General features: G+C 50.5%; 1 protein-coding gene across 3 annotated transcripts in view; it reads left to right on the forward strand.

Annotated features, from left to right (window-relative positions):
- The first annotated feature begins 11,153 nt into the window (after nucleotides 1-11,153).
- Nucleotides 11,154-15,754, forward strand: part of ESF1 (ESF1 nucleolar pre-rRNA processing protein) — a 69,061-nt gene continuing 64,460 nt past the window's right edge. For 2 of the 3 annotated variants that reach the window (XM_078784720.1, XM_068128473.2), the window contains exons 1-2: nucleotides 11,163-11,276; nucleotides 12,489-13,168. In XM_078784720.1, the coding sequence (XP_078640846.1) occupies nucleotides 12,550-13,168 (619 nt within the window). In that variant the 5' untranslated portion in view covers nucleotides 11,163-11,276; nucleotides 12,489-12,549. Of the gene's footprint in view, nucleotides 11,277-12,488; nucleotides 13,169-15,754 lie in introns of all 3 variants that reach the window. The other variant, XM_078784721.1, reaches the window with a different exon arrangement.

Consider the following 15,754-nt stretch of genomic DNA (forward strand, 5'->3'; position numbering starts at 1 on the left):
TGATGTCCAAGAAGGTACTGGCGAAATTTGCTGACGCCGAAAACGATTCCCAATCCTTCCTTGTCAAGTTGGGAATAGTTTTTCTCTGCCGGGGACAACGTTCTGGATGCAAATGCAACCGGTCTTTCCGTACCGTCAGGCATCACGTGTGGTAATACACTCCCCACTCCATACCGACAGGCATCGCATGTCAGCACAAGATCCTTCTCTGGATCAAAATGAACGAGAACATTGGACGATTTGAGCAGATCCTTAGAGGTCTGGAATGCTGATTGTTCAGTAAACCCCCAGCTCCAGGAGACTCCTTTCCTCAAAAGCCGATAAAGGGGGCCCAAAACGTCGGTCACATTCGGGATGTAACGACCATAGAACTGAAGCAAACCGAGGTATGACTTCAATTCGGTCACATCTCGTGGAGCAGGAGCATCCTTGATAGCTCGGACTTTCTCATCTGTTGGGTGTAGACCCTCGGCATCAATCGTATGACCCAGGTACGTGACTGATGGCACCATAAACTTGCACTTGTCTCGACGCAAACGTAGGCCGGAGTCCGAAATCTTCTTCAGAACTCTCTCCAGGTTCTGTAGATGTTCCGCGTCCGTACGACCAGTAACCAGAATATCATCCTGGTAACAAACGACGTTGCGTTCGGCGGCAAACAAACTGTCCATGACACGCTGATAAATTCCAGGTGCAGATTTCACTCCAAAACTAAGTCGGTGGTACCTGTACAACCCACGATGCGTGTTGATGGTAAGATACTGTTTCGAAATCTCGTCCAAGCAGAGCTGTAGATAGGCGGATTTGAGATCGAGTTTCGTAAAAGTCTTACCTCCCGTGAGACGAGCATAGAGGTCTTCGATCCTCGGGATTGGATATTTATCCAATGAAGAACACCTGTTCACAGTCATTTTATAATCTCCACATATGCGGATGGACTGGTCCGATTTTATGACCGGAACGATGGGCGCCGCCCATTCGGCATACTGGATTTGCTCGATGATCCCCAGATTTTCAAGATGATCCAGTTCCTTGTCAATCCGCTCACGCAGGGCGAAAGGGACTGGGCGAGCCCTGCAAAATATAGGATTGGTATCCCGGTCAACCCTGAGTTTAGCCGTATGTCCTTTCAAGGTTCCAAGCTCATCCTTGAAGACATCCGGGTCCGTATCCAGCACATTTTTGAGTGTGTATGCTGCGGTAGGAGAAACGTTGGCTGCCCGGAGTTGATGAATGCTTTCCCACTTCAGTCGAATTATGCTCAACCAGTTCCTGCCGAGTAAGGAAGGGCCCTTTCCAGGAATGACGATCAGGGGTAGGTGAAACTCACGGTTATCGTAGCCCACCGTGACGTCACATGTACCGCAGGGAACAATCTTCTCACCTGTATAGGTGGAGAGTCCATAGGTAGTAGGTTTCAGATGGGGTCGGTCAGCATCACTCCACAGGTTTGTGAAAACAGCATGGCTGATGAGCGAGACGGCCGCACCAGTGTCAACCTCCATTTGCAATGGTCGATTGTTGACGACAACATTGGCAAGAAGAGGGTCCCGCCTATGGTGAGAATCAATATGAAGCAGGTCATACGATTCTGAGTTGTTGGAAACAGAGCTCACCTGGTCAAGCTCGGGTTCCTCCGAACCGATAAACTGATGAATCTTGTCAGCAGCTTTTCCTTTTCCCGATTTGCGAGTGATGCAAGCTGGAGCAATATGGCCAGTTTTCAAACAGAAATGGCAGATGGCATCTTTGAACCGACACGTCTCCGGAGGGTGCTTTCCGTTGCACCGAAAACAGTTGTTGTGGGTTTGAGACTGCACTGGCTTCTGACGAGGAGCCTTGTTCCAACGTTTTGGCTGAACATGATCCAACCGATTCACAGCAGGGCTGGTACCAGATGAGCGAGTGGCACCGATGCTTGTAGCGTTGCGTTCAGCACTTTCCATGGAAATGGCGGTGTCTCTGGCATTTTGGAACGTCAGTCTTCTCTCAGCAAGTAGGCGTCTACGAGTGCGGTCATCGGACATGCCAACCACCAGCAAGTCACGAAGCATGTCATCGATCGTGACCCCAAACTCACACAGATGTGACAGTTTTTTGAGGTGTGCAATGTAGTCTGCGATCGACTGACCTTGCTACTGTCTGCACATGTAAAAATTAAACCGACACAGGATGACTGAAGGAGATGGGTTGCAATGTTCCTTCAAAGCGGCTTTGAGCTCTGCATACGTGAGCTCCTGGATTGTCCGAGGCCGAATCAGGTTTTTAACAAGTGTGAACGTCTCACCTCCGCAAACGGACAGGAAGACGGCCTTCATCCGGCCTTCGGTCGCGATGCCGTTCGCCTCGAAGTAGAAAGACAACCGCTCAGAATACGTGTCAAAATCCCCCTCATGAGGGTCGAATTCATCGATATGGCCGAAAGAAGTCATGGTCTAGATGTTTATCCTCGTCGCCATGTAAAGTATCTCGACAAACTGCGATCAATTGTCGTACGCGTTTATTCACTCTGCCGATCAAGGCCCGATTCACAGCAGCGCCATCCGAGGTCTGGCGTAGGGATACAACCCGGTCCCGGTGTAGGGATACAACGGTGAATATTTGCACTGCATACATGACACCTACCCCCATAGGTGTTCTGTGAATTTAAGTTCTTTCCTTCGCTGTATTGCTGGTTTCTTAGATTTTCTCTTCTCCCCCTAACTTCCGCGAACATCGACCACTTGTCTAACGTTTTAAATCTCTTCAAAGTCTCTTCACGTCTCTTCTCGTCACGTCACGTCACGTCTCTTCAAAGCTGTCCATGCGCGCACGCTTTCGAAGTTAAATAACTTTTCACAATTGTGTTTTTGTCGAAACTGTATCTTTCTTTCGGTGTGTGTAACTATTGGTGTGTCTTTAATAGTATTCTTGGTGTTGGTTTTTCATACCTGTGTACAGAATCGTCGGTTAGTTCGTGTCGCGTATTCTGAGGCCTAGTGTAGTACTAGTAGGCTACCGTGTCTGACCTTGGCTTGAGGCTTTGTTTCTGTCTCAGCGGTTCTTCGATTGCGCTCGCAATTACTTTCGGTCTCTATTTTTCACGTTTCACGTTCGGTCTCTGTCTCTGTTTTCATCTCAACTCAAAAATAAATAAATTAATAAATCCCTTCTCTGTTCTTATCCGTTGTTTGTTCTTATTTGTTCGTTCGTTCTTCGACCACGTTGTTCGTGATCACGTGTTCACGTCGTTTAAAAAATGTTTCAACTGTCCCCTGAAGAACTGTATTCTGTCATATACTACAACACCTTTTTCTTCTTCTTCTATAAAAGGATGCTTTTGACTTGCTCACCAAATCTATTCATTCCAAAAAAAAATTCCATCTCTTACAGTTACAGTGCCTCTTTCATACATTCCCTAAACTCTCCAGAACTCCACCCATCCTTCAGCATCCTCAAACGTATTTTTGACTCGAAGGTCTCAAGAAACCCATTTTGCAAGAAATGTTCGTTTCCCATTAATCGTACATTTTTCAAAATCCAATCTCACCCCTCCCCTCCAAATCTTCCCCATCACCCCTTCCCTCAAAAACTTCCCCATCACCCCTCCCCTCCAAATCCACCCCCTTGCCCGTCCCCTCCAAATCTTCCCCATCACCCATCTCTTTCAAATAATCCCTCTTGCCCCTCCCCTCCAAATCTTCCCCATCACCCATCTCTTTCAAATCTTCCCCCTTGCCCCTCCCCTCCAAATCCTCCCCATCACCCATCCCTTTCAGATCTCCCCCCTTGCCCCTTCCCTCCTAAACTCCCCCCACAACCCTCCCCTCCGAGACTCTCCCTCACTCCTCCCCTCCTAGACTCCCCTCTCACCCCTCCTCCTCAAAGCGTCCTCCCCGCTTCTTCCCCCTTCCAACTTTCACCTTCATCTCCCTCAACCTTCTGCCTCACTCTTCCCCCTCCTCAAATAACACCTCACTGCGCCTCACCCAATCACCATCAAACCTTTTGTCCGCCCCATTCTTCCCTTTATCCAAGCTATTCTGAAATCTCTGACACACCTTCAACAGCTCTCCCTACCTCTTTCTCCTCTTCCACATCTTACACTACCGCTCCCCCCCCCCCCCTGTTCTGTATCCGATGCTCCCCCTTCCTCTTATTTAACAGTATGGACCTCAAACATCTGGGGCCTTCGCTCAAACTTGACTGATCTCTCCATACAGGTTGCTTCTGACAAACCAGACGTGATCTGCTTAACAGAAACTTTCCTCCTTCATGATGTCTCTGATTCCTTGGTATCTCTCCCAGGTTACTCCCTCCTCCGGTATGATAGACCTGAGCCTCGTCCTGGAGGGGGGGTTGCTATCTTTATAAAAAACTCTCTGCCTCACTCGCCCTGCACTGCCCTCTCTACACCTCACCCCCAGGAATACCTTTGGCTACAGCTTCGCCTTCGCTCCCATCTTTTGTTCATATGTGTGTTGTACCATCCACCAAACAGTGATGACTCCATCTACACCTCGCTCTCTGATAATATGGACCAACTTCTATCTACCCATCCCAACTCTCTCTTCCTAATATGTGGTGATTTCAATTGTCACCATGCCAGTTGGCTGGGTGTAGGTACCTCTCTCACCAGCCATGCCTCTTCAGCAAAGGACTTCTGTGACTCACTGGGACTGACACAATCTGTCAATTTCCGGACCCGGTTCTCAGTCAACAGAGCATCTTCTCTTCTGGACTTGGTTATGACTAACTTCCCTGAAAATGTCTGCTGCTCTTCTTCTGCTCCAATCGGCTCATCTGATCATGTGCTTGTTAAAGTGGACATCTCTCTGACCATTCTCAGAGAGCCTCCTCAGCGTCGACGAGACTGGCATTTCACTCAGGCCAACTGGCACGGTCTTCAAGCAGCCATCAATCATCTGGACTGATCTCCCATCTCTACCGCCTCTGACATCAACTCATCCTGAGAATTCTTCCAAAGTAAATTGCTCTCTCTCATGCACAGACTTATCCCATCTCAGCTTCAGTTGTCATACCCTTCCTCCCGTCCATGGTACACGGAATCTTGTGGTGAGGCTATTGCCCAGAAACAACTTGCTTTCGTCTCCTGGAAAGCAAATCCAACGGAAGGAAATCTCATTTCCTTTCACAAAGCCCGAAACAAGTGTGTGTCCACCCTCAGGAGAGCCAGGAAACAATATCTCTCCGTTCTCAGGACAGAACTCTCTTATCTGTCTCCCTCATCCAAATCCTGGTGGCGTCTGGTCAAATCTGTTTCTGGTGTTTGTTCCCCCTCCATCCCCTCCCTCACCTCAAATGGCCACACGGCTGACTCCGCACGTGAAAAAGCTGAATGCCTCAACTCTGTGTTTGCCTCTAAATCTTGTGTCCCAAACCCATCCCTCTCTGTACCCACCGTACCCAGTCGTACCCAGCTGCTCCTGGACTCTGTGTCCTTTCCTCCTGACAAGGTGGAAAAGTTTCTGTCAACCCTCGACTCTGATTCTGCAACTGGACCTGACGGCATTAGCCCACGGGTCCTAAAATCCTGTTCTTCCGCTCTTTCACTCCCTCTCTCTGTTCTCTTCACCCTCTCTTTTGCTCAAGGTCATCTGCCATCTGCTTGGAAATCTGCCAACATCACCGCTTTGCACAAAAAAGGTGCAAAAACAGATCCCAGCAACTACAGACCAATCAGCCTTCTCCCAATTATCAGCACAGTCATGGAATCCATCATGCTTCAGATATGAAATCTTTCCTCTTCTCCAATGGCTTGATCTCTGATCATCAATTTGGTTTCAGACCTGGTCACTCTACTCTGGACATGCTGCTTCTGCTTTCTCAACAATGGATGGAGGTCCTCAATGCCAAACAGGAAATTAGAGCTGTCTCCCTTGACATATCACGTGCCTTCGATACGGTCTGGCACCCCGCTCTGCTCACCAAACTCTCCTCTTTTGGTATCCATGGAAATCTCCACGCATGGCTGGCGGACTTCCTCTCCAGTCGTAGTCAACATGTGGCCCTGAATGGGTTTCTCTCATCTCCTCCTCCTGTTCAGGCTGGAGTTCCCCAAGGCAGTGTTCTGGGCCCTGTGCTTTTTCTGGGCTTCATCAATGATCTCTCTGACTCTCTTGAAAATCCTCTCTATCTCTTTGCTGATGACTCTACTCTCTGTCGCTCCATTCTTCATCCCTCAGATCGGCAGTCTGCAGCCTCCTCACTCTCTGCAGACCTGGACAAAATCACAGACTGGGCAAACAAGTGGAACATGTCTTTCAATCCTGACAAATCTCACACTCTTACGATGTCTCTCCGAAAAGACCGACTGGACAACCCTCCCATCCACTTTCTGAATAATCCTCTCCAAGAAGTTCTGTCACTCAAGCTTTTGGGTCTCACTATCTGCCATGATCTTTCCTGTGAAAACCACATTTCAAATCTGGCCTCCAAATCCAGTCGCCGACTGGGCATCCTCTGTCGTGCGAAGTCCTTCCTTGGCACACCTGAGCTCCTCACCACATACAAGGCTTTCATCCACAGCTCAATGGAATACTGCTCTCCCCTCTGGGCTGGTGCTCCTGCCTCACACCTAGCTCGTCTTCACGCTGTTGAAACCAAAGCATTCAGAATCATAGGAATCTCCCGCGATGAAGCTAACTCCAAGGGCCTCTCACTCACTCACCGCAGGCAGGTTGGTGGTCTTTCCGTCTTCTACCGACTCCTCTCTGGCCTTGCCCCCCAGCTCTCTCTGGGCTCTGTCCCGCAAATATTCCTATAGGTCGCACAAGATCTGCCTGCAACCCTCTTATGGTTAAACTGCCAAAATCAAGACTTTCTGCTCACCTTCACTCCTTCATTCCTCTTTTCTCCCGCCTCTGGAACAAACTCCCTCACTCTCTTCAATCCCACTCCACCCTCCAGGTCTTTAAAACAGCTGTTCACCACCATCTCTTATCTTCCCCCATCCAAAACCTTGATCTTTTCTATCCCCGCTAATTTCACCCCAATTCCACTTTTTTGAAATACCAACTTCTGTCCTGGAAGTCCTTGGTGTCCTTGTGTTTTATACTTCTCCCACCCCCCCCCCCTTCCCACGCCTCCTCCCCCCAAGTCCTCTCCCTCCCACACATCTCCCTGCTCTTAAATGTTGTGTGCTCTCAAGAGTTTGTGTGCTTCCCCTTCTCTTGTCTTCTGCTCCCTCTTTTTATATATTTTGTTTGTCTGGTTGATTTGTTTGTGAAGTAAATGTCAGCTCTTTCACGAGCCTCGATTCAGTATACAAAAAAAACAAACAACAAAAAAAAAAAACAGGAGAAAAAGACTTCCCTGGTGGGCTCCCCAGGAAGTGCCAGTGATGCATCGAATTAGATATCGACCCTTGGCGCATTTAACAACGTGGGAGCTCCACGTAAGCCCTTTGTCGAAAACAAACCCCAGGAACGACACTTCAGAAGATGCTCTGAGGATGGTTCCACCAACTGATATTGATGTGTCCTGGACCACAAATAGAAGTGGAAGAGGAAGATATATTATAATTACCAATCGGAAACAATGGGTTGTGGCGGACACAAAAGCCCACTGGCATGGTGGAATCATTCCACGCACCAAGTGGGCGGTGGCCACGCCCGAGGGGTAGGCGTGGCCTCATGATATACACCGGGCGACCAGCCCGGAGCAGTTCAGTGTTACAGTGTGCTCTTACAATAAAGACGTTTATATGTTACCGCTTGTCCGCTTCCTCCTTGCTCACAAGCAGCGCGCGTAACGCCGCGCTTTACTGGTGACCCTCGACGTTGGATCTGCCGTAGCGATCCTTCCGAACACGACGCCATTGCAATGGCCAACGACAAGGCAATGGCGATTAAACTTCCCGAATTTTGGGAGGCCCAGGCCGAAGTCTGGTTCGTTCAAGCCGAAGCCCAATTTCTGCTTCGGCGCCTCACCAACGACGACCTGCGCTACTGCCATGTCGTCGCCTCCCTCGGGCCCGGCACGGCCGCTCGAGATGTGTCCGTCCTTCGCCACCCACCGGACGGCCACAAGTACGAGGCACTCAAGCGGCTACTCCTAGCCACGTTCGGCCTCACGGACGACGCACGGGCCGACCGCCTCCTGGATCTCCCCGAGCTCGGTGAGACGCGCCCGTCGGTCCGAATGGACCATATGCTGTCACTGTTGGGCGACGAAGCCCCCGGTTCGCTATTCCGGGCGCTTTTCCGGCGCCAACTTCCAGCGCAGGTTCGCCTCGCGTTGGCCGGGACCGAGCGAACGGAACCCCGAGCATTGGCAGCCGAGGCGGACAGGTACTTCGCCGCTTCGGACACGCGGGCGAGCGTCGGCGTGGCCGTCACGGCCCTCGACGCTGATGTTCAGCAGCATGTTCCACAGCATCAGCTTCTACAGCACGCTGATGTTCAGCAGCATGCTGATACGCACCTCGTGAGCGCCGCCACGCCCCGCCCACCGCCGCGGCGAAAACCGCCACCGCGGGGAAACCCGCCAACTCCACCGGCCTGGCGGAGCCAGCCGCGCTCCTCCAGCTCCACCACCTGGTGCTGGTTCCACGCCAAGTTCGGCCACGAAGCTCGGCGGTGTCATCCGCCGTGCTCCTTCAACGGGTCGGGAAACGCCCGGGCCGGCGCTCAATTGTGGCGATGAGCGCCGGCCGTTCGAGCAGCCTGCTGTTCATAACGGACACCTTCTCCGGGCGCCGTTACCTGTGCGACATGGGAGCGCAGGTGAGTGTCATTCCCGCCGGCACGTCAGACAAGCACGCCGCGGGTGGGGGCCCCGCGCTGCTTGCCACGAACGGGACGCCCATCCGTACGTACGGAAAACGCTGCCTCTCTCTGCGGTTTGGAGTGCAGGTTTTCCGATGGACGTTCGTCACCGCCGACGTGCCCATGGCACTGCTTGGCGCGGACTTCCTGTGCGCTAATGGGCTCCTGGTCGACGTCAAGCGCAGACGGCTTGTCCAGGCCGAGACGTTCAGCTCGCTCGCTTGTGCGTTGCCCAGCTCAACGAGCGGCTTGCCAAGCGGCTTGCCGAACGATTCGGTTCCGGCCACGTTGGTCTGTACGCTTCCGGCAGCGGATGCATTCACCCGCCTCCTCGCCGGCTTCCCGGCCCTCACGCGGCCCACCTTCTCGGCGGGGGCCGTCAAGCACGGGGTGGCCCATCACATCCCCACCGTCGGGCCACCGGTCTACGCCCGGGCACGCCGCCTCGAGCCGACGAAGCTGGCGGTGGCAAAAGCGGGGTTCGCTACCCTGGAGCGACTCGGCATCGTTCGGCGCTCAGAGAGCGCTTGGGCGTCGCCGCTGCACATCGTGCCGAAGCCCGGCGGGGGATGGCGACCGTGCGGGGACTATCGCCGTCTCAAAGACGCCATTCACGGCCTGTCCCACCCGGGCGCGAGGGCCTCCCAAAGGCTGATCGCCGACAAGTTCGTCTGGCATGGCCTCCGGAAGGCCGTCCGTGGCTGGGCCAGGACGTGCCTCGCGTGCCAGCGCGCCAAGGTGCACCGGCACACCCAGGCCCCGTTGGCCCCGTTCACGGTGCCGGAACGCCGGTTTGACCACGTCCACGTGGACCTGGTGGGACCTCTGCCCCCCTCGCGGGGTTTCACCTACGTCCTCACCATGGTGGACCGCACCACCCGGTGGCCGGAGGCCGTGCCCTTGGCGTCGACAACGGCGGCCGATGTCGCGCAGGCTTTCATCGCCACCTGGGTCGCCCGGTTCGGCGCCCCCTCAGACATCTCATCCGACCGCGGCCCCCAGTTCACCTCGGAGCTCTGGGGGGCGGTTGCGCAGGGGCTCGGGGTCCGGCTGCACCGAACCACGGCCTACCACCCCCAGGCTAACGGCCTGTGTGAGCGATTTCACCGCTCATTGAAGGCCGCGCTCCGGGCCACCCTCCGCGACGGCGGCTGGGTCGACAGGCTCCCCTGGGTCCTGCTGGGCCTCCGGACGGCGCCCAAGGAGGACCTGCGTGCATCCGCGGTGGAGTTGGTCTTCGGGCAACCGCTGCGGGTGCCGGGCGAGTTCCTCCCCGACTCCACGGCACCATGGTCCGCGGCACAGCAGCGCTCCGCTCTGCAAGAGACCGCCCAGAGGTTCGCCCCGGTGCCAACGGCATGCCACGGGCACCCACCGACGCATGTCGCCCCGGAGCTTTGCACGGCGGAGTACGTCTTCGTCCGCCACGATGCCCATCGGACACCACTGCGGCCCCCGTACGACGGGCCTTTCCGCGTGCTGGAGACCGGGGCGAAGCACTTCACCCTGGACATCGGCGGTACTCCTGACCGCGTTTCGGTAGACCGCCTCAAGCCGGCCCACCTCGATGTGGACCATCCACCGCCAGTGGCCCGACCCCCACGTCGGGGCCGCCCTCCTGCGGGCGGACCCCCGGCACCGCCCAGCCCCGCCACCACGCCGCCCCCCGGTCCTGCACCCATCCCAGGGGCAGCCAGGGGCATCCCACCTGGCATCCTTGCACCCCGGACGCCGCCGATCGCCAGGGGGCGCTTCGGCCGGGTCATTCGTCTGCCCCGCAAACTGGCCTTCCAGGTGCGCGGGAATTCTGGGGGGGCGCGTGTGGCGGACACAAAAGCCCACTGGCGTGGTGACATCATTCCACGCACCAAGTGGGCGGTGGCCACGCCCGAGGGGTAGGCGTGGCCTCATGATATACACCGGGCGACCAGCCCGGTGCCCGGAGCAGTTCAGTGTTACAGTGTGCTCTTACAATAAAGACGTTTATATGTTACCGCTTGTCCGCTTCCTCCTTGCTCACAAGCAGCGCGCGTAACGCCGCGCTTTAGGGTCATACTTTGTGACGTAAAACCCAGTGCGGTACTATTGGATTGCATATCTCGCGAGTTGGTATAGCAGATGTACCAAACTTACTACAATTGTGCACCAAGAGTAATAAGGAGGCATATTTCATAAAAGAGTAAACAAGTAAAAACGATGAAACAACTTCAGGTTGGAATGCTTAATGACCCTGACGTCGCTGTGCAATGCGTATGCGGCATGTCAGTATAGTACGCTATAGTGTTTTGTATTTTTGTAAGTGTTAGGGAGGTTGTTTATTCTTTTAATAATAAAACACAAAGTATATTTAATCTTCTTTGACGTTGGATAATAGAGGGATTTTTTGTTGTTGATGAGAATAGGCGAATCAAATCAAGGAACAGAAGTGGGGACTGACATTGCGTTGAGCCACTGGCAAGTGATTTGGTTTCTTTGACTTGCGATTTCTCCCCATTTCATTTCAATCTGGTGAGCTTCATAGCAACCAATTTAATGTGTCGGTTTCATAGATTTTGTTATTAACTTGCTTCATTTTGAGGATGTAAACACGTTTCGACCGGTTCAGTGGCCTGCTCAGTACTGTACAGTTTAATGAGCCATGTGGAGCTGCGCTTCACGTATTCCACACAATCTCCTCACGGATTTCTCACTTTGGGGCAGTCGTGTGTTGTTTTTGCCTAATGTAATTGTATCATGAACAGTGAATTATTCGGTCGATGAAATGATGTTAATGTGAATCTAATATCTATAGCTGTTGGGATAATGGGAGCACGTATCGTGAGAGAGAGAGGAGGTCTTTTTTTTTTTCTTTTTTTTTTTGAATACAAAATCGAGGCTCGTGTAAGAGCTAACATTAATCACAAAAAGACAAACGGACACATAAAACATAAGATAAAGGGAGCGGGAGACAATATGGGGAAAGAGAGGGAAGCACACAAGTACAACATTTGAGAGCAGGGACATCGGGAGATCTGTGGGAGGGAGAGGGCTTGGGGGAGGAGGCACGTGAAGGGGGGGGGGGGGGGCATGGGTGGGAGAGGTATAAAATACATGGACACTGCTAGGACTTCAAGGAAGGAAGTCGGAATTTCAAAAAAGTGTATCTGGGGTGAATTAACGGAAGTAGAAAAGATCAAGGTTTTGGATGGGGGAAGATAAGAGATGATGGTGAACAGCTGTTTTAAAGACTTGGAGGGAGGAGTGGGATTGAATGGAGAGAGGGAGTTTGTTCCAGTGGTGGGAGAAAAGAGGAATGAAAGAGTGAAGGTGAATAGAGAGTCTTGATTTTGGCAGTTTCACCATAAGAGGTTTGCTGGAAGATCTTGTGCGACCTGGAGGAATATTTGGGGGACAAAGCACAGACAGAGCTGGGGAGCAAGGCCGGAGAGGAGTCGGTAGTTGTGTTCAAATTAGAGTTATTAAAACTATCAGAGTACCCGCCTGACAGGCGATCTTGTTCCGGGCAAGCAACGTGTGTGTGTGTGCGTGTGCGTGTGCGTGTGTGTGTGTGTGTGTGTGCGTGCGTGCGTGCGTGCGTGCGTGCGTGCGTGTGTGTGTGTGTGTGTGTGTGTGTGTGTGTGTGTGTGAGAGAGAGAGAGAGAGAGATAGATATTGTTCTCATATTATTGCAAGTGTTGTCTACTTAAGTATGCTTTCCCCTCCACCCCAATCTCTCAACAGGCCTTTTTGAAGTTTATTTGACCGGCGCTTCGTGTTTGTGAAAGACTGGTGTTGAGCCAAAATGGATTTGTCGAAAGATGAGCGTTTCAGCAAAGTCTCAAAAGATCCAAGGTTTTGGGAGATGCCTGTTAAGGAACAAAAGATTAAAATTGACAAGCGTTTCAAAGCTATGTTCCATGAAAAACGATTCAAGCTGAAATACATGGTGGACAAGCGTGGTAGGCCTTTCAATCACTCGTCTGGAGAAGATCTCAAGAAATTTTACAAGCTCTCGGATGAAGATGAAGAAGACGGTGATGTCTTGAATGAAGATCGTTTGCCACAAATCACCGATGATCGAACAAAACGTGTGACCTCGACGCAAAGACCCACAGGCAGAGTTGGCTCTTTTAAAAACAACGATGTTGAAAGAAAGTCAGAAAAGCATTGTTCAAAGTTGAAGAAAAAGCGTAATGAGGTGAAGTCAAAGCAGGAAGCCGATAAACAGACGACAGATAAAGACGAGGTGAAGAAAAATGATGTGCGGAAACAATTTCTGGCTAAAAAACGAGAGAGAGATTTTGAAACGTCGGATAGTGTATGTTGTTCAAAAGGAAAAACCCAAACTTTTGGGAAAAGTAAAGAGCAAATCGTGTCTCTCATGAAGCCTCCACAACCTCGGAGGGTTCCTCTCAAGTCTGGTAAGTCTATAAGTTTGTACCGATTTATTCTGGTTGCTCGGCTGTTATAGAAAGTTTATTTTGGAGGAGGTGGGGGTGGAGAGGTGAATTTCAAACTTGGGATCGGATTGAAAATACATTTGGTAACTTCATTGGCATAAAAGTTTTGTAGTAGTAACCAAAACCCACAGGGCTTGTCAGGAGTGTCAGGTTTAATAAATAATTTATTATTGTACTGCCCAGTTTGCTACATTTTGCCAATATTAACCCTGAGGTGCAAATCTATCTATCTATCTCTGTAATTGTTGATGGTTCAGCATCTCCCTCTTTCGCTATCAACAGCGATGTCCCTCAGGGTTCTGTCCTGTCTCCAACACTCTTCCCTCTTTTTTATCAATGACCTTCTTTCTTCTACAAATAACTAAATGCACTCGTATACTGATGACTCAACATTACTTTCCTCCATGTTCTTCCCATTTGCCCCATCTTCCCTCACTCGATCTACATATTCATCACAGCCACCTCTTTAAATTTGTATTTGGACAAGATTTCCCAGTGGGGCAAATGTAATCAGGTTAAGTTTAATGCTTCTAAAACTCAATTTCTTCCCATCTCTCTCTCCGTAAAACTCCTCTCGACTCTCCAATCTCCTTTGAAACCTGCACAATTACACCATACAATTCAATAAACCTACTAGGTATTACCCGAACATCAAATTTATTATGGAATCCACACATTACACAAATAATCCACACATTCTGCCTTGAAGAAACTAGGAGTCCTGTTCAGTTGTTGAAGCAACTGTATAGAGAAGAATCTTAAACTATATAAAGGATTGATTCGTCCTTGTATAGAGCACTGCTCTCACATCTGGGGAGGTTCTGGCTCCACATACTTGCACTTACTGGACAGAATTTAATCCAAAAGAATCCGACGTATCGACTCTCCCAATCTGGCCTCAAAACTCGACCCGCTCAAATTACGCCGTAAAGTTAGCTCTCTTTCTCTTTTCTACAGATATTACTTCGGTTTCTGCTCCCAAGAACTTCCTGCTTGTGTACCACTGCCATTAGCGAGACCATGGAATACTCGACAAGCCACTACAAGTCGCATGATTATTGTGTGGCCAGTGGCAACTCGAGGATGGACCAATATGTTTGTTTCTTCCCCTCCACTGCCAAATTATGGAACTCTTTACCTTCTCATGTCTTTCCAAACACTTATGACCTTCCCCTTTTCAAAAAGCAGATTTTTTACTTCTTAAAAAACTCAGACTATTCTCTCTTTCTTCACTTTTCTATCAATGCACCTCTTTTATTTAAGGCCTGGCCTCGATGAGGACGATGTAGTCCATAACTGGAGCCTTCAACATTAAAAACAAAAAAAACACATACTCCAGGTCCTGCCTCTTCTTCCTCCTGGCTGTAAGGATGGGCTCTTTGCTAGTAATTGTGTAAAATCATTAATCTATATAACCCATTTCCATTCTCTCTGTCTCTCAAAAACAAGCCTAGGTTGCATTTCAACCACCTTATTAATATGTGCTGCATGGCCTTGACTTGGCCATCAATTTATTCAGACTGTTTGAGATGAGAGCTCTGATCCACCTACACTACAAGGCCTTCATTCGCAGCTTGGAGTCCTGTCTCTGCCTCAAAACTTGCTCAGTTTCACCAAGGCCTTTAACAACATAGTTATCTCGCGCGACGAAGCTGAGTCCATCACTTTCCTATCGTAGACAGTTCAGTGGTCTGTCTTCTACCGCCTCCTTTATAGTATTGCACCCTCTGCTCTTTCCATGCCTTAACCCCCCACCTCCCTTCAGGTTTATTCAGGGTGCATGCCATCTGCCAGTAACCCCCTTATGATGAGCCTTCAAAAATAGACTCGCTGCTCACCTCCACTCATTTTTTTCCTCTTGTTTCTCACCTGTGGAATCAACTTCCACATTCTCTTCAATCTAATTCTTCCCTCCAGGTCACAGCTGATCCCAACAATCTCAGATCACCCCCCATCCAAAACCATGGTCTTTTGTACCCTCATTAACCAAGCCCACCTCCTTCCAAATTTCCCAAAAAAAATTCCTTCCTCAGAGTTTGCTTCTTTATCAATCTTTTCCACTCATTGTGTCGTCCCTTATCCCACATTACTACTCACATCCCTTGTTTCTCTGGGCCTCCCTCTATTTTGTCCCTCGGCACTGCTGTTGGTGTTTCGCCCTATCCTTCTGCTGTAGCTTTTGTTCTGCTGTGTTCTGTGTTCTCGCTCTTTCGTGAGCCTCGACTTTGTATCCCACTGTACTAAATGAGGCAATTCTCTTTGTTTGTGTATGTGCATCTGAAAATCATAGAAAACAAGTGAGACTTGCTTTGCAATACATGTCCCCTGCTGATGTGATATTTTCTAAGTCCAAAAAGGGCGTAATTCTGAAAAATTGAAGAAACGTCCTGAAACTCGAACTTGTCCTGTAACTTCTCATAATAAAGCCATGTACCAAGTTTCATTTGAATATGTTAAAGGTTATGGGGAAAAAGAGAGAAGGGTATAAAAGGGTATCAGAGTTTATGAAACTGCCGGGAATAATAAATAAAATTATAATAAACGGGA

This window comes from Myxine glutinosa, chromosome 9 (genome assembly GCF_964187855.1).
Source record: "Myxine glutinosa chromosome 9, kmMyxGlut1.1, whole genome shotgun sequence".
Classification (NCBI taxonomy): domain Eukaryota; kingdom Metazoa; phylum Chordata; class Myxini; order Myxiniformes; family Myxinidae; genus Myxine; species Myxine glutinosa.